This window comes from Rhodnius prolixus, unplaced genomic scaffold (genome assembly GCF_049639745.1).
Source record: "Rhodnius prolixus isolate KJV_2025 unplaced genomic scaffold, Rpr scaffold_7, whole genome shotgun sequence".
In the NCBI taxonomy this organism is placed as follows: domain Eukaryota; kingdom Metazoa; phylum Arthropoda; class Insecta; order Hemiptera; family Reduviidae; genus Rhodnius; species Rhodnius prolixus.
In genome coordinates, this window is record NW_027411582.1 from 28,890,650 (window position 1) to 28,918,642 (window position 27,993).

Consider the following 27,993-nt stretch of genomic DNA (forward strand, 5'->3'; position numbering starts at 1 on the left):
AATAAAACAGAGATATCTAGTTTTTCTTTTTCCGCAACTGATCTACTTCTTTGATACAAAATCGGGTGTAAAATTTCCACCAATACAAATATAATGGATTTCTAATGAAAACATGCTATTTTTTTCTTCTAATTAAAATCCATATTTTATGATTGTTACGCATAAAAATTATGAGTGGGGAATTTAGTATGAGTAGGCTGTTCCGGAATAAATTTAGTTTATATATCTCACCTCGCAACATGAAAACGTAAGTAAAATAGCTGCTTTCATTTCTTTTGATAATTAATTAATTGAACTTCTGACACATGTTTACGATGATAAAATGATACTGATGAATAAAGCGTGTAACAAAGCACCTGTAGAATCATTCAAAAGTGTTTGTATCGTCATATTGCCTAAGTTGAAATTTCAAACCAAAGGGTTAGTTAGGGCGTCGAATAATCGAAAGAACCAAAGGTCTTATTACAGATGAACTGATATTATTTGCATCTAAGAACTCAGAATGAACATTTTAAAGGTTTACCAATTTGGACCAACGAATTATTATCGCTTCTTTAATTGCAACTGGTCGAAATGGCAAATTTCAAAGATTCATACTTCTTAGTTTTTCAGTTATGGTGTATAATCATTAATCACACACACAAAGAGAAAATATTCAATTTGTTAAATCTCTTTGTAACAGTGGACCTCAAAACCGGCGTTTAAGATGAAAATTCACTTTTTACCTTAAATAAGTGGACGAATTCTTTGACCACAATATCAATAGCTTAAAAACATAACCATGTTTCCAAAACGTTTTAAATTGATATTTTAAATTAATTGAGGGAATCTTTCAGCTTCTCGTCTAATTATTTCGTGTGGAATGTCCATAAGTTAATAATAAGAGTCCATAATGGAGTTCACGACCATTAGACGTTGTATATCAATTACTATGAAACATTTTGTGCAGGTTCCTTGCAGTAACCTTTTTCTTTCGAATTTTAATATTCAAATTTGCTATTGGTGATGATGCTGATGACGATGGTGAAGATAATAACAAATGTTATGATGAACAACCTATAGATAACTTCGGTTCGGAGAAGGTACTTATTATTAAACCTAAGTTAAATAGACCAAAACTTTGTTCGAAAATAATACTTAGCTCAATTAAACAAATCTAATTTTTATCTTTAATTACTTGTTTTAAATCTAGACCCAAATTTAAATCCAAATTACAATTCAAGCTGCCTAAGCTCTTCGAGCATCAACTTTTTCCAAACAAATATCCTAAAACTAACCTACTCAAAACCTAAATAATCTATCATAAGATGGGTGAATGTTTCTTCTACAAAACACAGAAAGTATCACTTATGAGACGTCTTTCATAGAATTGTCTTCATAAACCACAATTTCAATGAGGAAATATCAGGTACCAGAGAGAGGTCTGTAAGTAACTAGGACGAACTTCATTAACAACTCTGCCAGATACTTTGATTCAACTTCTTTACTCTGTCGATAGCCCATAAGTTCATCCAAAAATATAAATGTGACGAGGCTGTCGAGGAAACCTAAAGTATTTATCCAACGACAAGCCAACAGCCGGTTCGAGTATGATGAGGAGTATAAGGCTCACAATTTGGCCAGCCTGTCCATTTCCTCGTAATCCGAATCCTCCGAAGACTAACTATCCAATCAATCACTAAACAATCAAGAGTATGTTCACCTGTTCATGTTTTACCTCCATAAAAATTAGCTATTACAAAATTAATGGTTGCTCTTGAAAATAATTATTTGTCTTGGAGAAAACGTTCACAATCAAATGTTGCATCTGAAGTAAGGCTTGCTGATAGTGGAAACAAAAATGCTGTGTTCTCTAATATAATAACAAGCTTGATTTAGCTCGAGATATTTGCAAGATCACAGGATATTTAATAGGAAGCAACTTTTTCAGTCTGCTAGAACAATTCTCCACCAGTCTGGAGATGAAAAAAGTCATTGATCAGCGCCATCAAAGCAGCCTGAAAATCCAAACTGATCCAAACTGTTGGGTGTATGCTCTTCCAAAACTCTACATAGAGGAACACAAATTTCAGCCTGGAAAATAAGCGACATACCAACTGTTTCTTGTGTCCATTCGCCACAATTCGGTTCACTCATTTCGGTAATGCTGGTTCCACATCAATGAATCCAAATCCATGACGAATCAAATAAAGTAAAAAAAATCAACGAGTGCGTCTTTGGGGCTTAAATCTAACTTTAGTAAGTTCGTAAACAAGATATTGTCCTATTGTCAATAAAATTAAAATTAATCTTCTCCAATATGCAGAGAAACATTAGAAATTCTAATCGTATTGTTATACAAGTTTTGAGATTGTTTCGACATTATGTTTTGACATAATTAAGTCTTTTAACTTCGAATATAAGAACAGAATATTCATTTTCTAAACTTAAAATTGTGCATTTAATTAACCTTTCTTCTCTGCTTTTGAAATTCTGATACAGAAATTATTTAGATCACTTCTGAGATTTATTTTGTAACAAAATCAATCTTGTCTATTACGAATATATTGGAGAACATAGAATGTTTATTTCCACTATCAGCAAGCCTTACTTCAGATGCAACATTTGTTTGTGAACGATTTCACTTGAACAGCAACAATTCATTTTATAATATTTAATATTTATAGAGACAAAAAACTAAAAGAAGAACACACTCTGAATAAAAATTAACTCTTAAATAATAATTAAAAACATACTTCTATAAACAATAGTCTGAATCTAGAGTTCACACAAAAAACAATGAGTAAACTAGGTAAAATATTTAAATGTAATCCAAAGTTGATACCTTCACAGTCAGACTCCATAAGCTTACCTATCTTACAAGGAATAAAAGAAAATAAAGAGCAACACTGCGGTAAATAGGAGTTAATAAACCTTAAGCATAATTTACAAAATGTTAGTAGATTAAGAAATATATTCATAACTTAAATTACTAAAACATTACTGTATTAATAATACACCATTTTTCATCGGTATGAGTGAATCTATCTGAACTCTATCTCACCATAATACCTGATTATTTTATATTTTATGAGGTCAGTAATCAGAACTGATTGAGAAAAAAGTTAAAATTATTGATTTTGTTTCATAGTTTTTTGAAAATCTAAAACATACGTACGTGACGCACGCTTGGTATGGAGGTCGCTTGAGTGTATGTCGAGAATTTTATTTTAACAAATACTCCAATGGCACCATAGGCTACAATTATGACTTCAATGGAAATGGGTAACTATTTAATTTCTCTTACTGTGAATACAATTTTATAAAGCACTAAAAAAGTTGAAATATTCTAAGAACATACCTTAATTCAATGCAGAGTAGAATTTTTCTATTTTAAACTTGAAAAAGTAGAATTACTGAGAGCAAATTGGTGATTAACGCTTTATATAAAGTGTTATTGTTATTTAAGATTTTTAAAGCTACGCTTCAGTAGAACATCGAATTGCGTCTTGAAGAGAATGTGATTTAAACATGTGAACGGCGGCTAAGCAATGATGGTAGCCGAGCTAGTCCATTAAGACGTTAATGCGACTAGTACAACTAGTTAATGCGTAAAGTGCGACTTCTTTACTGACTTCCAGTGTCAGGCATCCGATGGCCTAGGACCAACGACGCTTTAGGTAGATTGACTGGTTAAAGAGAACTGAGTGACGTAGAGTGAGAGATTTTCTTTGGAAAGGAATGTGAGGTGCAGGATGTCTCTGAACCGGATATAAAGGGAATTTAGAGATCGGTGTTTGGTTATTGCTTTGTTTCTCTGTACTGAGTTAAACGCTTGTATCTTTGAAGTCACATTTCTCTACACAATTATGGAATTTTGAAAATGAATGTAAATTCCAAACGGGGGACTTAAATCTTAAAAATCCAATGTTTAGATTTGCCATTAGCAACTCAGGAGTAACCAAACTTCAAAGAAATTTCGTTAGTACTTAATAATAATTATAGCTTCGGAACTTCAACTTTATTAGAAAACTACTGGTCACTTTTTGATTTCTTTGTTACTTTTAACAATAAAGATTTGCTATGTCACGTGATCCTGAAAGATTATCATATCACTGATCATTTCTCCGAAGCTCAACCTTAGATGTAAATGTCAAGAGATAATTATTATGTTATCATCATAAAAATTGTTTTACAGGATACAGGAACGAGGGGTAAAAACCTATTCAGTGAACTGTACTGGCACCGAAGATAGAGAACAAAACGGAAAATTCTCTTTCAATTGCACTAAAACAAATGGTAAGTAATTAGTTCACTATTTAGGATCTCACATTGAAATTTGCCGAGGAAAGGAAAAAATGGAATATAAAATACTCAATTAAAATAGAATGTGTTTTACATTACGTTACAATACAAATATTTACATTGATTTATGGGTTTGGATTTTCGTCTGACCACCAAGCTAAGCCCTTATATTGCAGAAATAGAAAATTAAATAAACTTGTTATGAAAAATAAAGCACTTAATTGATTATGAATTCAAGTTCGGCTTTAGTTAGTGAAATGAAAATGAGTGGTCAATGCTAAAAAATGTAATAAGGGAAAGCTCTGAGTGTGGATTCAAGAAACTGATTAGATGATCTCATGGTAGAGCTGGCTAACGATCATCTTACCTTAACATCTCCTTTACAAGATTTAAGATTAAAAGTTAAGTGTAGGAGTTGATTAAACGACAAATAATCATATTTCCAACATTTCATGCATAGTTCAGATCCTAATTTCAGCCAATTAGAAGGGTTAAAAAAGCTTATGAGTTACAGTTTTTCTGAAGTAGTTTCTCTACTTCAGGGGCTTTCTAAGTACTATAATTTCGGCTTTAAAAAATGTTTAATGAATCCCACGGAAGATGTACTTTTAGAAATTCTATAACAATTGATATTAGTTTCATAAATTCAATACATTTCGATTTAGTTAATACTTATTATTTTTTCGTAAATGTTTAATAATTTGGCATTTAAATTTGAAAAATTAACTACTTCCTTATAGGATTTATTTAAATATTTACAATTAAAGTAAATTTTTAGATTTTGACGAAGAGGGACTCAAGAAAGATTTACAACTATTCTTCAACAAAACTGAAGAAGTTGAGCAGGAGGTAAAAACGATGACTGCAGCCGGCTATAAACAAGAATTCCCACTAATTGTGACAGTACTTTCCACAGACTACAAGGAATATTCCTTAATTCATATGTGTGCCGAAATTTCATTTAAAGGAAAGATTTTTTTTCTAAGTAATGAAACTATTATTATTTCAACTTAGATTATATTTCTACCAACATCAGGTAAACAAAACAACAGAGAATCTTCATACCCAAATTGAAGGAAATCGTAACTAAAGGAATAAATGGTAACTTTTATTAAAACCGTCCGGTGGACAGTTGTATAAGGGTTGATCGTCAAAAAGTGCACGAAAAAGCGTAACTTTGAGAAACACCCAACTTTGTCAGTTTTTTCTCTTTTTCTATAAAAGATAAATTTCCCAAATTTTCTTTATAATACAGGGAAATCCTCCTTTATAACTTCTTCTTTTTTTTATTTATTTTTGCAACAACATAGATTAAATAGATTTCGAGAAATATGTTGCTGAAAATGGGCAAAAACAGCAATTTCAGAAAATGTTCTTGTTCTTGCTCTTCTTGGTCTACTTCTTCTTATTACCTTTTTTGTAAACTACGTAGCGCCTAAACGCGCGAACCGATTTTCATGTGTGAGGAGTCATTCGATTCGGAATTTTTGTAGGTGTGCCCTTTTGGGGGTCGAACGGGAGAGGAGTTAGCGCCATGTATGTAAGGCCCCCTCCAAAATTATTATTACTAATTACTCTGTAAATCTTAGTCCGATTTTAATAAAATTTGGCAGTACGAAAGAGTTAGTGCTCCCCTACATACCATTAAAGCGACGTTCTGCTCTTACACCTACTAAGGGGAAGTTTGGCAATCATTTAAAATTATCGTTTCGTGAACCTATTTTCTTGAATGAAGTGTTATTTGGTTCAAAAAATGATGTAGATATGCATTTTTAAAGGTCTCGACGCTGTGTATCTTTAGGAGAGGAGTTTGCCCTTCGCAGGTCTGGCCCTCTCTAATTAATCTTTGCACAACTTTTAGTCCGATTTGGTAAAATTTAGCACGAAGAAGCGGTTAAAACTTCGACGTGCGAACTGATTTTAATTAATGAATTGCCTTTCAATTTGAAATTTTAGATGCGGTAGATACGGTTTTTTTGGGTCTCGATGGTATATACTTAGGAAGGGAATTTGCCCCACGTAAATGAATCCCCGTTTTAAACGGTTAATAATTATAACTGCAAATCTTCGCGTCCTTGATCAAATTAGGCAAAAAGAAAAATTTAGATTAAGTGTCATCCAGCTCTTACACCTACTAAAGGGAAGTATTTCCAACCATGCCATATTCGCAGTTTAAATTCTAAAGGAAGTGCTCTTTCTCTACAGACAATACTCTCCATCATTTGAAAATTTGAGACAATTTTATTCATTGATGCAGAACTTTGATACAGAAAACCTAAAGACAGTGGGCTTAAACCTGGGACTTCGACTGGTAAGTCCATACACCATTAACTAGGCAAGTGACAGTCCTGCCACTCACGTTCGTATCTTCACTGATGGTAAAATTTTCTTAACGCCCGCCGGTTTTGCAGTAACTTAATTAAATAAAACTTCAAAGTTCTCGTAATTTTTGAGTGGAGATTTAGTAAAAATATTTTATTTATACTTTGCGTACGTTATTTGAAGTGGTTATGAAAGGTGAATTTATGAATGGGAGATCCCAATTTAAAATCCGGGGCGTAGCTTCTATTTATTTGTTAAAAGAAAGGTTAATAGTGTAGTGAGTACTTCTGCCCTCGGCCTCTACACCTAATTTAGTTATTGGATGTTAAGTCTCGAATGAAAAACAAGCGATTGCTTTACCATACTTACCTTTTTAGTCCACAGAAAATTTCATTTGATGGTGCATTTTAGCAAAACCATCGATACTGCTAAAATTAAAGCTGCTTAAATTAAGACCTTACTTAATGGTCGATTGCAAATAATGTAAAATTTTGCACTTTAGATTATCGCAGAAAACCTCCCTCTATGAGAGCTTGAATCGCTTCCTTAATAGGGCAGGTTAGGAACCAGGTTAGCTACCCCTGAATTGGACCAATCCCTTTACTTCATTATTATAAACGTAAAACGATAATTTGGAGGGAAGAATACACGAAAGCATGTTGGCAAGAAATTTTATTTTTATTAATATTTTTCGAGAGTTAAAGTCAAATAATACAAAAAATCATCTCACCTTCAAGACAATTGTATCCATTAAAGCAAGTCACAGAATACTGGGCATCTATATTTGGGCTCTTTTAACGTCTTATTTTCCAGAATTTAATGGCCCCCTTGATTAACTGAGAATACGTTAAAAGAGTTGATAATGAGGAAGGTTCAGTGATCACCACTATGAAGCCAAAAATAGTTTTGACATATTTCAACTACAGCTATTCGTCCATTTTGTTAGATTTTTTTTTCTACTGGAACAATAAACCTCTTCGTTCAGAACACTTTGATTTGTATTCATTTGTAATGAAGTTATCATCTGACTGTAGCTATGATTTTGCCATTACAACATACTCGTATCTGCCTTTACCATCCTATCTCTAACTTTTCTTCCGTTCTAAAAAATCTCCTCATTTAAGGAAGAAAACCATTCAGCCATTGGTTATCGGGACTACCTTGCAGAGATACCGGGTTCGCGTCCACAAGCCTGCCATTTGTTTTTTCTTATAGAATAGAATTGGAATAAGTAAAGCATAGAAAAGCAACAATCTCCTAAGCAGTGAAATTCTGTTCAATGTGTCGCCTATATTACTTAACTATATCACTGAATGTCCTGAAAATGGTTGCTAAGATTGATTTAATCCAATTTATATTACTTTTCTAGCGCTATTTAAACTAATTTTTTTACCGGCTACTCCCATGGCTTTCAATGACTTTTAAAAGTTTATTATTATTTATCTTTTCAGATAATTATGTAGTATCTAACACAAAGGAGGATGCTGGATTTCCTGATGCGGTGAAAACAAAAATTAAAGAACTTTATGAGTGGCAGGAAAACGAGTTTGATTCTCGTGAAATATGTAAAAATGCAGAGACAAAAACATAAGTTAAAAAAAAAACAACTTTTAAAATTTTATTTTAAATAAAGCGACATTTTAGGAGAGGACAATATTGTGATTTATTTCTTGCTGGGAAACTCCCATTTGAAAAACTGGCGTTTTAGTTAGTAAAGCAACTGAGTATATTATTGTAATATGATGGAAAATATGGTCATTATAATGAAATTTCATAATGGCAGTACCATAGAATTAAATCTGAATTTCCACGTAGAGATCCCGGGTTCAAATCTAGCCCCTGGTCCTCAGGTTTGTATTCGCTAGGAGCTTTTCACTGCTCACTGTCCGGCGATTGTCAATCGTGTGTTACAAGAGAATTCTGTCCGATAGTGCGTTGACAAAAGGCTCTGGCTCCGGCTTCAGATGTTACCGTGCTATAATTAGGAAAAAATCAAATCAACAGCCATAATAATAAGAAAAAATAACCCCTGTTTTTGGTGGGATAGTGATGACAAAACTGCCTCAAGTTGATTTAAAAAAAAAAAATGTTTAATACACAAATTGTCAGTATTTTTGGAGGCAAGTTTATATTAACATTGTTAAGTTAGAGAAGAGATTAGCTGAGTGGTTAGCTCACTGGATTCCCAAGCAGAGTTGCCGGGTTCAATTCGAATCCACTGCCGAGCCTTGTATTTTCTCTTGCTAATAGTCTCCTGCAGCGCTCGGTGAGTAAATGATAAAATATCCATTTTTTTTTAAATAAAGGACAAATCAAATAGATAATAAGAACAAATGACCAATAACAGGGCACTTTTAGATATTGTTTTTCTTCTTGTTAACCTTTTTTTGTAATTAACGTTGCGACAAACGCTACCAAATTCCTTGAATGAGGTGTCATTCGTTAAGAAATTTTAACCAGATATGGCTTTTGGAGTTCTAGAAGCTGTACATCTAATGGGAGAAGAGTTAGGCCAGCATAAGGGACTGTGATATGTGATAAATTCTGAAAAAACAGTATTAATGAGTTAAATACTGATGGTTATAAAATTTCCAAAATAACAATAGACCATTTTAGATTTTAGTAATGTCTTCTATAAGTAAGGATTCATGAAAACATTGTTCAAAGGCTTTTCTTTTTTTTGTTTTTGCAACTGTACAAAATACACATTTAGCAAAAGTGTTATACAAAGAAACACTTGATTGTGCCACTGAGCTGGCTCATTCCCACAACCAGGATGACGGGATGAGAGAAACCAGCCAGCGCTGGAACTCTTTTGGAACTTATTGGGGTTTAAGAAGTAATGAGGTCACGTGGCAAGCGCTGTTTTAAGCGACGTGGAGGATTATCAGGATGGAACGATGTGGATAGTGATTGAGCCAGAGGATTTGGGTGATCAGAGAGTTTGCTGTGGAAATTTAGGAATCGGGTGTGGATTAACTCATTTACATACATACGGAATATTGAGATCATGATGGAAGGTGCGGTTGGAGACATAGAATGGTGCGTTAACGATTCGGCGGAGGACTTTAGACTGGAAAGATTGGATAGGTTGGATGTTGGATGGTTTGGCGGAGCCCCACATTTCTGCTCCATATGTCTATATTGGTCGTAATAGTGATTTGTAAAGTGTAACTTTGTTTTGTATGTTCATGGAGGATTTCGGTCCAAGGAGTCTCCTTAGTAGTCCGTAACGTCTGTTCAGTTCTTGTCTTTTAAGTCTTGTGTGAGGGTTCCAGGGTAGACGGCTGACTAGGTAGAGCCCTAGATAGTGGAAGTCGGTAGGTCAGCATTGTCAATAGTTAGTGGAGGGCAGGTCTGTCTTCGTAATATGAATGTAACCTGTATACATTTGGTAGTGTTAAGTTTAATCCTACATGTTCTGCACCAAGCTTCTATGAGCTCAAGGTGTTCTTGGACAATGTTAGGGACTTGAAGAGGATTAGAGTGGGAAGATAGTATGGCGGTGTCATCAGGGTAGGGATGGGTAGGGATGTCAGCAGTATAGATGGTGCATAGGATCGGTCCAAGTATGCTGCCCTGTGGCACGCCGACCGTGTATTGCATGAAGATCAGAGACCTCTCCACCGCATCTCACTCTGAAACAGCGATCGGTAAGGTAGGATTGCAGGAGTAGGTAAAAAGGAGTGGGGAGGAATTTTTTAAGTTTAAATAGTAGTCCTGGGTGCCAAACTCTGTGTAAAGCCTGGGCCTCGACGAGGAAGACACTCAGGCTGTTCTTCTTGTGTTCTAGAGCAAAGTTCACTTTTGTGCGTCTGTGTTTCGATGCCAGATGGTCTCGGCTCGAATAAGAACGAACGACCTTGGTTTCTTCTTGTGTTTTATTCTTCTTATGTTTGGTTTTATCTAGATAGAATTTTAGGAGTACTAGCTTAAAATCATTATCGTATTAAAAAAAAAAAATACATTCAAAAAATCGCAACCTGTTATTCAGTTGGTTACCATCAGCAAATCCTGCAGTAAAGTTTCAGAAAATATTCCTCAGAAGAAGCGTTCTTTATCTTAATGTTCTTAACGATTTTCTTTAACCAATATAACGAGTGCTTTTCTCATATCTGATGTGAGGTTTTTTAATTTATTTTTTTCCTGATTTTAAGGGAGTTTTAAAGAAAACTAATTTTCTTTCTTGTTTAATTAAACAAATATATTTAAAACAATACCTTTTCTGTTTTTTCTTTTTTAACACCACCTTAAATATTAACCTTATTCACATTTATATGATTTCCTGGTTTTTAAATTTTCTGATTTCAGATCTAGTTTTTTCAACATATCACTGGCTGCTGAAGGAAAGTCGGCATCTTTTTTCTTGTTAATTACTAAAACATTTTCTAAAAAGAGAAAAAGATTAAATTACAAACATGAAGTGACCAACGTAGACATTATGAAGTGAACCTCCAAAGAGAATTTTATTATTAATACTGGGAATTAGTTTATTATTCAGTTGAATTGAGAAGGTGCACCAAACTTAGTAATTAAAAAAAAATATTGTGTAGGAATACTGATTAAGTATAAAAAATTTCTTAGTTTATGTAGGCAGGCCATTCTTAAGATTATGCAATAATAATAATAATTTAATTTTAATATTGTTTGATGTGCGATGGTTATTTATTAAACTCCAAAATTAGCAAAGATTTTTATTTAGGTGTATCAACTCCATTAGTTTGTAAGTAGTGCATGTATTTATAAGTTAGGCTTTTAGGGATTGTTTTAGAGACTAAATTTTAGAGTGAGGATTTTATTTATTTAGATTTGTTTACTTTAGGGGGTCGGCAACCTATTTCAAGTAGGAAGCTATTTTTCCTTAAATAATTTAAAAAAATCTAAACCAAGAGCCGCAGGGATGATGGTGTAAAAACTTCTGTAGATCATTTGCATACAATAATTATTGCTTTATGATATTCAATAACATTTAAATGTTTTATATATTCATTTTCACATATTGCAAAATAAATAATAACTAAACCTGTGTTTGAATGAAAAGGCGGCAGTCTTATAAAATTACGTACTGTATTTTAATATAATTCTATTCAATTTCTAACCAATCACATTTAAAATTATTTTTGAAAAAATATCTACTTTTATAAATGTTCGGTCGTGACCGAGCACCTTCGGCCAGTGTGGCTGGCTTCCGACTCTCGCGGGTCAGCCTCGCGCCCGCGCGCGTACTAAGGTACACATCCGCCTTAATTTCCTTCTATTACTTATCGCTAACTACTAAGTTATTATTTTACACCTTTTTATTCTCTTTAACTTTCTATCTATCTCAACTTGTTTCCGTTTCTTATGCCAAAGGGGCCGTACTTAAATTACGTAACGAACGCAAGGGGGGAGGGGGGTAAGGCTCGATTGTTACCATTCGTTATGGTTCGGGGGAGGGGTTTTTTTAATGCTTGTACGTAATTTTTCCAATTGAATCTATAATTTTTTGGTCATTAATGGAAAAATACTAACGATATTTTTCGCGCCAAATTCTACTATAGCCAACCTTCATACTAAGTGATAATGTAATTAAATAAGTAATAAATAAAAAATATATGTTTGATTTTAATTAAATACTATGCAATGACGATATTCCATAACAAAAAATTACGTACATTTGGCTAGGGGGGAGGGGAGGTTGACATTTTGTTACGATCTGTTACATCGGGGGGGGAGGGATTAAAAAGCTCTTTAAATTGCGTTACGTAATTTAAGTACGGCCCCAAATGCGTCACTACCTATAGCTTCTATTTCCTTTCCCCGTTGTTTGTTTGTCTATATTCTAGACCCTTTGCCCCCCTATTATGTGTTTTTCTTTTATGGGGTAAGCTAATGATGCTTCTTCTTCCTCTCTCTATTATCTGTCCTCTTATTCAGTGCTTTCACTAAACTTATCCCATATTATATCAGTTATTAGGGAGATCCTACTACTTAAGGAATCACCCGTAGGTATTTACTGTACTTAAGTAGTGTTATACGAATTTCACTTCATTAACAAATGATTTTCTAACGGGAAAATAATTTTGTAATGAAAAATCATTTTTTTAAGGAATGCACTAATACTACACAGAGATTGGAGAGACAGCATTTTTCTCCATATTATATTATGACAGATTTTTTTTTTTTTTTACTAAAAATGAACTATTAAAATCGCGATGTTACGCATTTTCATACTATAAAGTAAGAGGAAAAACTTAAAAATAATTTCAAAATAATAATCTCTATTACCATCGTTTTCTGCTTTATTCGTGCATACCACAGCAAAGTTACCGTAGTCTGTTTTCGCAACTATAAACTCTTCATTATATTCAAGCTTTCTAACACTTCCTTCTGTAAATATAATAAATAATTTATTGTAGGATGTATTATTTTCAAGATTTATAAAGAACCATTTGTTGGAGTCCCAGTGTACATGATTTTCTTCATGGTTAAAAGTTATTACTTGTTCATTCAGCTCTACCTGTCTTCTAAAATTATAAGAGATAAATAAAGAGTGTGTAGATTTTACAAAAGTAGGAAATAGTGCACGATTGAAGACTACATTTTTCTTGAATTTTAGAAAGTAAAATTGAAATTCTTGAATAAAATTATCGTGACATTACCATCTATGGAATCAATAAATGGCTGGAGATAAGTTGTGATAAGATCTTTTTTAGAAGAGGGCTCCTGGTCATACTGATCTGTTAAATTTATTCTGAATTACGTCCAGAAGTTTGTAGTCAAACAATGAAATCTTGTAAGTTCGTTCAATTTGAATAGCTGTAAATATTATAGTTATTAGTTGAACCATCTCCAGCAAGCAATTGGGTTTTTCAGTACGCAATACTTCTTATATTAAATTAATTACATACTCATTGTATGTATTTGTTGATGAGTCTCTCTATCGAAGCCTGAAGAAAATTTTTACCTTGCTTTACCTGGGTTTTAGATGGCTCAGTATCTAAGATTTTACAATTTACGACCCGTTAAGCAAATTGCTTTTCTACTTATCGCCAAGAAAGGCTATTCTACGTATATTTTCACGTCTATTCCATTTTTTAATGCGGAAAGCCTTTGTTCTTGGATATTTTTGAACTTCGCCTAGACCACCAATTCCTTTTGCAGCTATTTCCAGAAAATAGTTCTATTTTGGAAATTGTCTGAATGCTTAAGAGACTATTTAGACTGCCTGTCATTAGAAGTTCTTCTCTTATTGTTCTAATCTGATTATTCCATTGTCATGTTTCAGTTAAATCTCAATGTGGAAAGAAATCAGAAATTTTCTTACCTCCTTCTTCTCGTGTGCACTTAAAAGGGACTTTTCCCTTATTCTCTGTCCCAGTGCAATGCACGGTGTATTCCTTTTTCGTTGTCCTATAAAACAATAAATAATTTTTGTAATGCTTATTAACTTCTGTATGATAAGAAAGTAAGCGTTATCATTAATGAATTTAGTTTTAATGGTTATAAAACAAATCTTGGAATAATTCATGCTAATAACTTTAAAAAATTGTTAATAGTGACCATAATTTATAAATTAAAAATTTTCAAATGATTGTAGGGAACATTAGTCAATCTGAAATAATCCTGAAAAACTTTACATTATGATCTCAAGGCTCTTGTGAAGAGAAAATGTGCTCAAAATCTATCCTCCATTAGAAAGCATTGAGAAATATTTACTTAACAAATTTAGAACCAACGAAAGGAAGGGTGCGGACTCTATTTCTGTCTTTTTTTTTTTTTTTTTGCGCATCGACTGCTGAGGTCATTAGCGCCTCTAATCATTTTAATCTTCTCTCATCTTTTATCCACTCGAGCTGGGTACGATTCTGTCTTCTTGTAATCCTTTTTGTTTAATTCCTATATTACCCGAAAATGGCTTTTCCAGCTCAAGATATTCTGAAAAGAATTTGGCAGTAACTCATACTAATTGCTGGTTCCAAAACCAAAAAATCCAAAAGAGAAAGAATTGCTAAATCATTCATCTGGGCAACAGTGATCCGCTCTTAAAGTAGTTTAAAAACACATTCAATTCTATCATCTACTTGGCTTTTATTAGGAGATTTTTACAAATTAGTAGAATCATTTTCAAAATCCTAAGAAGGGCTTAACTTTTTTTCTCCTTTATTGCTTGCAGACTCATTGAAATTTTTACAGTTAACTTTAAAACTATTCAGTTTTTACAATCGTACCTGTATGTGCTTGTAAAAACTTATTTTCTGGATATGAGAGGCCATGCTGAAATTATGATAGCATTAGGCAAAACGATTTGCATTGACTTTTTTTCGCATTGGCTGCTTAAGCCCACCCATTTTGATCATTATCATTTTTTAAGAAGTTAAAAAAACAACTTAAAAGCTACCTTTCTCTAACTTTTCCTTTTGTATTACTTTCTACAGTGCTATCGTTCTTCTTAAAAGTAATTTCTCGACAGAGTATTGTACTGAACCCTTTCTTGGCATGAGTCACAAACCATGTGCCTGAGAAAAACTAAAATAAATAATAATAATAATCCAAGGAATTATTTTATTTCATACGCAAATTTTAATTGTTTGTACAGTTGAAACTTTTATAAGTTTGTTTATTTACAACAATATAATATAAACTCAGGTGGGAATATCCATTCATCATTCGCCAGGAATGTGAATCAATCGGTAAATATGTTGAAAATGAATTGAAAATATTCAATAGATTGTAGTTAAATTTAATTCTATAAGTAGATGTAAAATTAATATTACCCACCTTTTGTGAATCAATGTTTTCCATAGCTTCACATTTCTTACTAGAAGAAAGATGTGCCAAAGTCAAAATTCCCAAAAATATTAACGCAACGATCCTGTAATTAAATTTTAAAGTTACAATAATACTTATGTGAGAGTTGAATGTTATTAGGCCCTATCTTCCATCAGATAGGAGAGAGTAGATTTTCAACCAGAACATCAATTACAGAAAATGGCAATTGTTCGAGTTCAAAACATTTTAAAATCCAATTAAAAATTATTATTACTCACGTTTTCATTTCAGCTAGCCGGAAAATACTATCACTGAATTTAATTGCACCCAAGAGCATTTGTACAATTATCTCCCACCATCAAGATAGATTTAGTGTTTTAATTATTTCAATTTAGTTGCTACTCCATATTTGATTCTATTTGAGGCTAACATTTAGTTCATAATAATTGTCATGTTTAGGTATGTTTTAGTACAGAGCAAAGAGATGAAGTGAATAAACTTCTCCATTAAGTTCAGTAAGTTTGCTTGATTTTTCAGCACAACGTAATTGTGAATTATAAGACTGAGTTAATTATAACAGCTGAAAGGTTACATTGCCATTTTTAGCAAGATGCCAATGTATAGGTGAACATTGGCAAAAGGCCGTAGTTTTATGGTGAGACAGACAATCCTGTTTTTTTTTTTTTCACGGGGCTATTTTTGAAGAGAAAAGAGACTTGAAGATCACGCACCCCTACCCTATTAGACTGGTATTCTAGACCAATCTTATAGTGACTTCGCTCTGCTCTGCCAGCATCAGTGTACTTACTTCTGCTTTATAAAATTCATAAGATAGCTAATGATAAATTGAATTTATAAGTAATCCCACTTTAGCGCCGTTTACTTAAGAAATTTAATTCAAGATTCACCAATCAGCTGTTCATTATTCTTATCTCCATCTAACTCTAAATCTCTTTCTCAATATCAGGAACTGCACTTACAAATTACCCAACATTCTCTGTTATAACAATAAAGAAGATCTCTTTCAGTCAAATTTCTCGAATATGGGCCAAGTGTTTTTCACAGATACTATCGTAATTCTCTTCAACTGAAAGATGTTATCAGCGATCAGCGATGTTATCAGGACAGTTGGAAGTTGGAACAGGCTGTGTATCTTTAGCCCGTGCTGCATTCAGTTCACTTCCCGCATTTGCATTACATTCGTATCATGATGTGCAACAATCTATGTAGATGTTTACTTGATTATTATGTCAAAAACTACAATATACAGGGTGATCCATTTAAAACGCACCAATCACTAATAACTTTTTAGGAAAGCGGAATTTCGAAAAAACCCACGAAGTAAACTATATGTTTTTTTTTGGTCTAGTTTTCAAATTTTCCACCCCCAATGCTGTATCTTCATGTTTTGCGGAGTTACGGTCAAAAACCCGATTGGGGTTTCATAAGGACCACTGGTTTTGACAATGATTATGAAAACTACATAAATAACTGTGATAAATGACGTTAACCCCGATTCGATATCACTAATATTTGTCCAGATATTTAAGATCAAAGTTACTATTTTATTAACTCGTGAACGGTTTTCGTTATTAATTTTCCACCACAAATACACGTTTTGGGAGGTCCTCTGATTGCAAAAAATGTTATTTGAGACTCAAAGAACAAAAATAATAAGAATTTATGATTTTAAAAAATGTAGTGTAATGTAATGGTTATGGGTGAGTCAGAATAAATGTGTTTTATCATCAAATGAAAGCAGCCATAACATCATGATAATGTATTCCGTATGCAAGACTTCTTGTCCTATGATTACGGTGCCAGGGAGGGGCGGATGTTGGTCTAATGATCATGAGCGTGGCTTTGTAAGTGGGAGGTCCCCAGTTCGAATCCCGCATATGACTACACTTTATTAAAAAAAGTATTATGATTCTTTAAGTAATAAGAATGACAGCATACGCGGGATTCGAACTGGGGATCTCCCACTTACAAAGCCACGCTCTTGACCACTAGACCAACACCCTGGCAAGATATTTTTACCGTAATCATAGGTCAAGAAGCCTTGCATACTGGGTGCTTTAAAATAATGTGATGATTGCATTTATTTGTTGATAATACAAATTTATTCTGATTCACCCATAACCATCACATTACACTAAATGTTTTAAAATCTTCAATTATTATTATTTTTGTTCTTTGCATCACAAATAACATTTTTTTGCAGTCAAAGAACCTCCCAAAACGTGAATTTGTGGTGAAAAATTAATATTGAAAACCGTTCACGAATAGTTAAAATTTTAACTTTGATCTTAAATATCTCAACTAATATTAGGGATATCGAAAAGAAATTAACGTCATTTTTCACAGTTTTTTATGTAGTTTTCATAATCATTGCCAAAACTAGTGGTCCTTATGGAACTCTAATCGGGTTTTTAACCGTAACTCCACCAAAAATTAAGATACAGCATCGGGGGTGAAAAATTTGAAAACTAGACCAAAAAAAACATATAGTTTACTTGATGAGTTTTTTCGAAATTCCGCTTTCTTAAAAAGTTATTAGCGATTGATACCTTTTAAATGGATCACCCTGTATGTGCTACTGGTATCAAAGTTAAAAGAAATCGTACAAACAGTTTTCGAGAAAAATTAATTTAGTAAAATCGTTAGATTTTTAACTACAGTCTTAAATATATGGTTTTTCTGAAGGCATCTTAACCAGAAATCAAATCGGAACAATCTATGAATTTCTTCTTTCAAGTTTTGCTCATCAAGGACACAGTGATTGAGGTTCTTGCGTATCGACATAAGGTTTAGAAGTATAGGGAAGACATTGAGCAAAAAAAAAAAAAAGTTCGCTCATGAGCCGTTCTGAGTAATTTTGCTGGAGAGTAATTTCTCGGTAGTTATTCAGAATTAAGTCTTTGTTAGACACAGCGTTTTTGCAATATTCGTGGTCAACCATTTCAGTATTTAATTTCAGTTCAAAGAAGACAAGGGGGTTCTGTTTTGTTAGCGCTTTTGTGCATTTGAGCATCGTTGTCAGCTGTCCCTGGCTCGAGTGAAAACAGAACAACCTGTCAGTTAATGATTTTATCTTGATAGAATTTTAGGAGTATTAGCTTCTCAAAAATAGGAATCTGTTATTGTTTGTTACTATCAGGAAATCCTGCAGTAAAGTTTTAGAAAATATTCCTCAGAAAAAGCGTGTTTATCACAACTTTCTTAATAATTTTGTTGAAATACCATAACAAGTGCCTTTCTCACTGCTGTGAGGTACTCCCAAAAGGAAATTGATTTTCGGGATGTTTTAAAAAAAATGTTTTCATTCCTTGTTTCTGTAAATATAATATTAATTTATCGCAAGAGGCATCCTTTATAAGATTTATAAATAACAATTTGTTATTAAAGAATTAAATTACAGAATCAATAAATGACTGAAGATAATTTGTGATAAGATCTTTTTAGAAGATTTACCTCCTGTCATCCTGATTTGTTGAATTTATTTTGATCTGTGTCAGTACAGAATTTATAATAAAATAATTGAACGGTTAGGTTTGTTCAGTTTGATTGTCACATGACCGGTTTCTCAGTTTGAATTGATATATGTAAATAGTTTTTAGCTGAATTGTCTCCAGTAAGATATTCGTACACAAGTATTTACTTGTGTTCTTCTAACTCTTACTTACTAATGTAACTCTTCTAATATTACTTTTGTTCTAAATTCTTTGTAGGTGTTCGTGGATGTGACGTCCCTCTGTCTTAGTCCATTCATATTCTATGGTTCTTGCGCCTTATGCTTCAAAACCAGTTTTACCGGAAACTGCGGCGTTTTGTAGCTTTTATCTACAGCGGGTCATCATTGCCTTTTTGATCGCTCCTCCTGCTTTTTCATTGCCTTTAATATTGCAATAGGATATTTTAACTTGTACGTCTAAGACAGAAAAAAGATGTTCTTTCAAAGTATTTGGCCTTCTCATCACGGGATTTAGCCCAAGAATTATCCGGGCGTCTTATTGGGTGAGAAGTTTTTCTGTATTTGAGAATTCTCTTGGTTGCTGTCCACAGAGAGTTGTCTTCAGTTGTGAGTGATTGTGTATAAACAGAGAATTGGTCGTTAAAGTAGTCCCTTAGTTTTGTTGTCAGTTCTCTAGTAAGTTGGTTAAACAGTCTTTGGTGAGAGGGATATCTGGTGCTCTTGCGCGACGTTTGCGCGTTATCAGTTCTCTCAAATGTAGAGGTAGATTTAGAGGTAATAATGCAGTTCTGTTGGGTGAAGTCCGTTGAGTAGAATGCCAAATACTTTGCTGAATAGCGGTAGTCAAGTATGCCACGTTATCGTCTAGTTGTTGAAGAGTTTTTAAGGATGCAATTAAGTTCAGTTTTTCCACAAGAGTTGCTCGAAATAAGTCCCAGTCAGCAGTTTCGTTAATTAGTTTTTGTCCTGGAAGAGATTTAAAAGTACTGAGAAGGTTATTTTATTTAAAATCACACATGTATGTATATTTAATTCTTTTTTTTTGTATAATTAAACATTTGTTTGAATTATTAATATGAATTAGTGAATACGTAACATAAGACAAATACAATAAATATTTGGCAGCTGGTTTTTGATTGTTTTATGTCTTAATTTATTCACAAAATACAGATTCATATTTTATGACGCACTTTAGGAAGAGAATACAAGTCAATTTATTATTTTAAATTAGAAACACAAATCTACTTTCCTCACATAGATCTCGGGTTCGAATCCAGCTGCTGGCCCGCAGATTTTTTTCTTCCTATGTGCTTTTCACAGCTCTCAGTCTGGTGGTGGATACGGAACACTGTCCGGAGGCCATCAGAGAACTACAAAAATCCTCCGGACACCAACGGCTCACTTTAAATTAAAATAATAACAATAATAAAACAGAAATATGTGGTTTTACTTTTTCCTCAACTGATCCATTCCTTAGATATGAATTCGAGTGTCAAATTTCCTTCAATACAAACACTTTATAAAATTAATGAGTGGGGGATTTAGTGTGAGTAGGCTGTTCCGGAATAAATTTAGTTTGTATATATCTCACCTCGCTAACATGAACACGTAAGTAAAATAGCTGCTTTCTTTCCTTTTGATAATTATTTAATTAAACTTCTCACACATGTTTACTATGATGAAATGATATTGTTGAATGAAGCCTGACAACAAAGCTCCTGTAGAATCATACAAAAGATCAATATTGCCTAAGTTGAAGTCTCAAACCAAAGGATTAGGGTTGATGTGCGTTATGTCCAAGTTCAAATGAAACCTTTCACGGCTCCCTAGAAAATCACGGAATATTCGAAAAGAACGTAGATCTTATTACAGATGAACTGATATTATTTGTATCTAGGAATTCAGGCTGAACGTTTTAAAGGTTTACCAATTTGGACCAAAATATTATTATTATCGCTTCTTTAGTTGCCACTTGTCGAAATGGCAGATTTCAAAGATTCCTATTTTTAGATTTTCAGCTACGGTGGGTAATAATCACATACACAAAGAGAAAATATTCAGTTTATTAAATCTCTTTGTTACAGTAGACCTCAAAGCCTGTGTAATCTCTAGAACGTTTAGCGAGATATTTTACAGTAATTGAGGGAATCTTTCCAGGATTTCGTTCAAATTAATTCCGTAGAGAGTATTTAAAAATAAAAAGATCCTAGTTCGTTTCCTTCCTTCTCGAACATAAGACGTTGTATATCAATTATAGTAAAAAATTTTGTGCAGGTACCTTGCAGTATTATTATTTACCTTATTTGTCACCATTTCCACCATTATTTTTCGATTTTTAACATTCAAATATGCTGGTGACGAGGATGTTTATTACAAATGTTATGATGTCACACCAATGAGTAGCTTTGATTCGGGGAAGGTACGTATTATTAAACCTAAGTTAAACAAAGCAAAACTTTGTTTAAAATTAATACTTAGCTCAATTAAACAAATCTAATTTTTATCTTTAATTGCTCGTACTTGTTTTAAATCTAATCCCAAATTTAAGTCCAAATTATAATTCAAGCTGCCTAATCTGCCCTACCATCAACTTGTTCCGACCAAATACCCTAAAACTAACCTCCTCTCACTCGAAACAACGTCATGTGATGGACAAATGTTTCATCTACAAAATTCAGAAAGTATCAGTTATGAGACTTCTTTCATAGAGTTGCCTTCTGCACTATTTCAGTGGGGAATTATCAGGTACCAGAGAGAGGTCTGTGAGAAACTAGACTGAACTTTACTAACGACTCTGGAAGGGAGCTGAATCCGATTTTTAACCCTGTCAGCCACAATGTTTAGTCTAACCACCCAATCAATTCAGAGTGTATTTTTCTCTTCGTTTTTTATCTCCATAATAATTAACTTTTATAAAATTAATGGTTGCTGTTAATAGAATTATTTGTCTTGCGGAAAGCGTTCACAAACAAATATTGCATCTGAAGTAAGCTTGCTGATAGTGGAAACAAAAATACTGTACCCTCTAATATAATAACAAGCTTGATTTTACTCGAGATATTAGCGAGATCACAAGATATTTAATAGAAAGCAACTCTTTCAGTCTGCTAGAACATTTCAACTCCAGTCTGGAGATGAAAAAAAGTCTTCAACGACCAGCGCCATGAAAGCAGCCTGAAAATCCAAACTGATCCAAACTGATTGGTGTTTGCTTATCCAAAACTCCACATAGAGGCACGCAAACTTCTGCCTGGAAAACAAGTGGCATACCAACTGTTTCTAGTGTCCATTCGCCTCATTTCGGTAATGCTGGTTCCATATCAATGAATCCAAATCCACAACGAAACAAATGAAGGAATAAAAATCAACGAGTGAGTCATTAGGGCTAAAATCTAACTTTAGATTTTGTCTTATCGTCAACCAAAATTACAAATTAATCCTCTCCAATCTTCGGAGAAATATTAGTAATTCTAATCATATTATTATAAAAGATTTGAGATTTTTCGACATTTGACTAATAATTAAGTCTTTCAACTTCAAATATAAAAACAGAATATTCATTTTCTAAACTTAAAATTGTGCATTTATTTTAACTTTCTTCTCTGCTTTTGAAATTTTGATACTGAAATTACGAGTAGTTTGATCACTTCTGAGTTTCATTTAGTCACAAAATCAATCTTGTCTATTACAATGGAGAACACAGTAATTTTTATTTCCACTATCAGCAAGCCTTACGTCAGATGCAACATTTACTTGTGAACGATTTCCCCAAGACAAATAATTCACTTGAACAGCAACCATTAATTTTATAATAGTTAATTATTTATGAGAGACACAAAAAACGAAGAGAAGAACACACTCTGAATAGAAATTAACTTTTTAATAATAATTAAAAAAATACTTCTATTAAACAATAGTCTGAAACTAGAGTTCACACAAAAAGCAATGAGTAAACTAGGTAAAATATTTAATTAAAATGCAAAGTTGATAAGCTTGGAGACAGAACTAAACCACTCAAGTAAGGTCTGATCAATTGATGACCCAATACTTTTATCTTACTCCATATGCTTATCTACCTTAAGAACAAAAGAAAATGAAGAGTAATAGGGCGATAAATAGGAGATGAAAAAGCTAAAGCTTAATCTAAAAAATGTTAGTAGGTTAGAAAGTATATTTATACCTTAAATTACTAAAACATAACTGTATTAATAATACACCCACTTTCTTCGGCATGAGTGAATCTATCTGAACTTTATCACCATAATACCTGATTATTTTCTATTTCATTGTAAATATAAGAAACAAGCAATTAGGAAAGTACACGATGAGGTCAGTAATCAGAACTGATTAAGAAAAAAGTTAAAATTATTGATTTTGTTTCATAGGTTTTTGGAAAGCTAACACACACGTACGTGACGCATGCATGGTACGGAGGTCGCTTGAGTGTATGTCGAGAATTTTACTTTACCAAATACTCCAATGGCACCATAAGCTACAATTATGAATTCAATGGAAATGGGTAACTATTTAATTTCTCTTAATATGAACACAATTTTAGAAAACACTAACAAATAATTTAAATCAATTAGGCTGGAAACATAGTGGAGCGGCAAGCAAAGCGGCGATGATAGCGAAGAGCAAAGCGGCGAAAACAAACACTCTCTATAGATAGCGTTGCTCTCCACTATGCGCGGTCCTTGTGTTTGATTTCACCGCTTTGCTCGCCGCTCCACTATGTTTCCAGTCTTAAGAACATACCTTAATCCAATGCAGTGAGTGGAATTTTTTTCTATTTTAAACTTGAAAAAGCAGAATTACTGAGAGCAAATTGGTGAATAACGCTTTTTAAATTTTTTTATTATTATTTAAATTTAAGATTTTTTTCAGCTATGCATCAGTGGAACATCGAATGCCGGCTTGAAGAGAACGTGGTTTAAAAATGGAAACGGCGTCTAAGCAATGATGGTAGCCGTGATAGTCCATTACGACGTTAATGCGACTAATGCAACTAGTTAATGCGTAAAGTGCGACTTCTTTTCTGACTTTCGTCGAGTTCAATTCAATCTTTCACAAAAAAAAAGTCATGCTGCAACGCAGTTCTTCATTCAACTTTAAACGATTTACCGAACTTAACAGTCATCCTGATTTCACATGTTACCCGCGACGAACAATGCTTTCAAATACACAAGTTGGTCTTTCAAATAGTTACTCTCCAAAATGGTGAATATTTGTCAAAATTGAATAATGTTTAACAGAGAATTCCTTCTATATAATTTCCTGAGATGGTTTTTATTAATATTAGTCTATCTTTGGACGTTACTGATTTCAGTTAGTCAAGGCATCTACTTAAATGTAACAAAACATTTTACTATTTTCTTATTTTCTTCCAGAATTTAGATATAAAGTTCTTTGTATGGGGGACTCAAATCTTAAACATCCAAAGTTTAGCAAATCAAGAATAATGTAACGTCAAAGAGATGTTGTTGGTACTTAATAATAATTAAAGCTTCGGAACTTCAACTCTATCGTATTAGAAAACTATAGGTTACTATATCACGTGATCCTGATATCACTTAACATCATCAGCTTATCATCAGATCACTGAGCATTTCTCCGAAGCTCAACCTTGGACGTAACCGTTAACAGATAATTATCAATAATAATTATTATATTAACTTCATAAAAATCGTTTTACAGGATACAGGAACGAGGGGTAAATAGCTATACCGTGAACTGTACTGGCACCAAAGATAGTACACAAAAAGGAAAATTCTCTTTCAATTGCACTAAAACAAATGGTAAGTAATTAGTTCACATTGCACAAGTAACATTAAAAAGATAATCACAATGTAAGGCGGTCTAGCCAACCCAAATTATTAAATTCCAATAGTTTTACATTACTTTACAATAAAAATGTTTACATTGATTTATGGTAATTATTTATGGGTTTGGATTTTCGTCTGACCATCCTTTATTACCCCTTTATTTTGCAAAATTAGAAAATTAAATAAACTTATTATGAAAAATAAAGCACTTAATTGATTATGAATTCAGGTTAGCCTTTAGTTAGTGAAATGAAAATGAGAGGTCAATGCTAAAAAATGTAATAGGGAGAGCTCTGAGTGTGGATTCAAGAAACTGATTAGATCATCGCAAGGTACAGCTGGCTAGCGATCACTTACCTTAACATCTCCTTTACAAAATCTTAAAGCTTAAAAAGTTAAGTGTAGGAGTGGATTAAACGAGAAATAATCAAGTTCCAAACATTTTATTCATAGTTTAGTTCTTAATTTCAGCCAATTAGAAACGTTTGAAAAAGCTTATAAGTTTTATTCAACTTTTCAACCAACTTTTTCTGAAGTTATTTCTCTTACAACTATTGAGGCTTCCTAAGTATACTTAATTACGGCTTTAAAAAATGTTTTAATGAATCCTACAGAAGATGTACTTTCAGAAATTTTATAAAAATTGTTATTTAATTGTTACATAAATTCAATATATTTCGATTTAGTTAATTCTTATTATTTTTTCGTAAATATTTAATAATTTGGCATTTAAATTTGAAAATTTAACTACTTCCTTACAGGATTTATTTAAATATTTACAATTAAAGTAAATTTTTAGATTTGGACCTAGTTGAAGTCAAGAAAGATTTACAAAAATTCTACAACCAAACTGAAGAAGTTGATGAGGTGGTAAAAAAGATGACTGCATCCAACTATAAACAAGAATTCCCACTAATTGTGACAGTACTTTCCACAGACTATAAGGAATATGCCTTAATTCATATGTGCGCCCAAATTTCATTCAAAGGAAAAAACGTTTTTCAAGGTAATGAAACTCTTATTATTTCAACTATGATTATATTTCTAACAACATCAGGTAAACAAAACAACAGATAATCTTCATACCCAAATTGGAGGAAATCGTTATTAAAGAAATAAATGGTAACTTTTATTAAAACTGTCCGGTAGGACAGTTGTTTAAGGGTTGATCGTCAAAAAGTGCACGAAAAAGCGTAACGTTGAAAAACACCCAACTTTGTCAGTTTTTTTCTCTTTTTCTATAAAAGATAAATTTCCCAAATTTTCTTTATAATCTAGGGAAATCCTCCTTTATAACTGTATTTTTCTTTTGCAACAACATAGATTAAATAGATTTCGAGAAATATGTTACTGAAAATGGGCAAAAACAGCATTTTCAGAAAATGTTCTTGTTCTTGCTCTTCTTCTTCTTGTTACCTTTTTTGTAAACAACGTAGCGCCTAAACCTGCGAACTGATTTTTATGAATGAGTAGTCATTCGATTCGGAATTTTTGTAGACGTGTCCTTTGGCGGTCGAACGGGAGAGGAGTGAGCCCCAATGTATGTAAGGCCCTTTCCAAAATTATTATTATTAATAACTGTGTAAATCTTAGCCCCATTTTGATAACATTTGGCAGGATGAAAGGGTTAGTGCTCCCCTACGTACCATTAAAGCGACGTTCTGCTCTTACACCTACTAAGGGGAAGTTTGGCAATAATTAAAAATTATCGTATTCTTGAATGAAGTGTTATTTGGTTCAAAAAATGATGTAGATATGCTTTTTTAAAGGTCTCGTCGCTGTGTATCTTTAGGTTTGCCCCCACGCAGGTCAGGCCCTCTCTAAAACTATTATTATTAATCTTTGCCCAACTCTTAGTCCGATTTGGTAAAAAATGTAGCACGAAGAAGCGGTTAAAGCTTCCCTACGTGTTTCTTAAGTGTTAGCATGCTCTTACACCTACTAAGAGGAAGTTCTGCAATTGTTCAAAATTTCGTCAGGCGAACTGATTTTAATTAATTAATTATCTTTTAATTTGAAATTTTAGGTACGGTAGATACGTTTTTTTTGGGCCTCGATAGTATATACTTAGGAAGGGAATTGGTTCCACGTAAATGAATCCCCGTTTTAAACGGTTGTTAATTTTAACTCTGCAAATCTGCCCCCTAGCCAACTGTGAGAGCTTGAATCGCCCCTAGTAGGCCTGGTTAGGAACCAGGTTAGTTACCCCTGAATTGGACCAATCCACTTCTTCATCATTATAAACGTAAAACGATAATTTGGAGGGAAGAATACACGAAAGCATGTTGGCAAGTAATTTTATTTTTATTAATATTTTTCGAGTGGTTATGTCAAAGAATAAAAAAAAATCATTTTGAAATTGGTTTTCATCTTCAAGACAATTTTATCCATTGAAGTAAAACTTTTACAGAATACTGGGCATCTATATTTGGGCTCTTTTAACGTCTTATTTTCCAGAATTTAATGGCCCCTTCATCAACTGAGAATACGTTAAAAGAGTTGATAATGAGGAAGGTTCAGTAATCACTATGAAGCTAAAAATAGATATGACATATTTCAACTACAGCTTTTCATCCAGTTTGTTAGATGCTATGATTTTGCCATTGCTACTTAACTGCCTTCAACATTCTACCTCTAACTTTTTTCTGCTCTAAAAAATCTCCTCATTTAGGGAAGGAAACAATTCAGCCATTGGTTATCTGCACTACCTTGCAGAGATACCGGGTTCGGGTTCACACGCCTGCCATTTGTTTTTTCTTACAAGAAGTGTCATATTATTCACTGACCTGAGTTCTCAGTTGACCTACAAAAGTCTATCTAGATATATTCATTCAAAAACTCGTCAGAAGTAGATATTGATGACAAACTTAGAATATATTAGGAAAAACCAAATTCTGCAATTAATAGAATTGAATTGGAGTATGTAAAACATAGAAAAGCTACCATCTCTTGAGCAGTGAATTTCTGTTCAATGGGTCACATATATTACTTAACTATATCACTGATTGTCCTGAAAATAATTGCTAAGATTGATTTAATCCAATTCATATTACTCTACTAGCGCTATTTAAACTAATTATTTTACCGGCTACTCCCATGGCTTTCAATGACTTTTAAAAGTTTATTATTATTTATTTTTTCAGATAATTTTATAGTATCTAACACCAATGAGGATGCTGGACTTCCTGAAGATGTGAAAACAAAACTTGAAGAATATAATTTGGAGGGAGACAAGTTTGATACTCGGGAAATGTGCAATAAAACAAAAGAAATGACAAAATAAGTATAAAAAGAAACAAAAAATTACTTTAAATAAAATGACGTTTTAAGAAAGGA

General features: G+C 33.0%; 2 protein-coding genes across 2 annotated transcripts; one reads left to right on the top strand and one right to left on the bottom strand.

Moving 5' to 3' along the window:
- The first annotated feature begins 239 nt into the window (after positions 1-239).
- Positions 240-27,989, top strand: LOC141446599 (triafestin-2-like). Its single transcript, XM_074113143.1, has 6 exons — positions 240-247; positions 950-1,082; positions 3,131-3,264; positions 4,178-4,278; positions 25,457-25,663; positions 27,801-27,989. Exons 1-6 carry the CDS (start codon positions 240-242, stop codon positions 27,938-27,940), a joined length of 723 nt encoding a protein of 240 aa, XP_073969244.1. The 3' UTR covers positions 27,941-27,989.
- Positions 10,832-15,886, bottom strand: LOC141446560 (triabin-like). Its single transcript, XM_074113101.1, has 6 exons — positions 15,636-15,886; positions 15,367-15,460; positions 14,987-15,114; positions 13,913-13,998; positions 12,874-12,975; positions 10,832-10,994 (listed from the first exon to the last, which is right to left on the bottom strand). The coding sequence occupies exons 1-6, from the start codon at positions 15,692-15,694 to the stop codon at positions 10,870-10,872; spliced, it is 594 nt and encodes a 197-aa protein (XP_073969202.1). The 5' UTR covers positions 15,695-15,886; the 3' UTR covers positions 10,832-10,869.
- Positions 27,990-27,993: the final 4 nt, after the last annotated feature.

Excerpts from the sequence above, each read along its gene's own strand:
- LOC141446599 (XM_074113143.1), top strand. Across the intron at positions 4,279-25,456 it reads CAATTGCACTAAAACAAATG|ATTTGGACCTAGTTGAAGTC; the intron begins GTAAGTAATTAG and ends GTAAATTTTTAG. Across the intron at positions 25,664-27,800 it reads AGGAAAAAACGTTTTTCAAG|ATAATTTTATAGTATCTAAC; the intron begins GTAATGAAACTC and ends TTATTTTTTCAG.
- LOC141446560 (XM_074113101.1), bottom strand. The coding sequence starts at position 15,694 with ATGCTCTTGGGTGCAATTAAATTCAGTGATAGTATTTTCCGGCTAGCT. Across the intron at positions 15,115-15,366 it reads AAAACATTGATTCACAAAAG|TTTTTCTCAGGCACATGGTT; the intron begins GTGGGTAATATT and ends TATTTATTTTAG. Across the intron at positions 13,999-14,986 it reads AAAGGAAAAGTTAGAGAAAG|GACAACGAAAAAGGAATACA; the intron begins GTAGCTTTTAAG and ends ATTGTTTTATAG.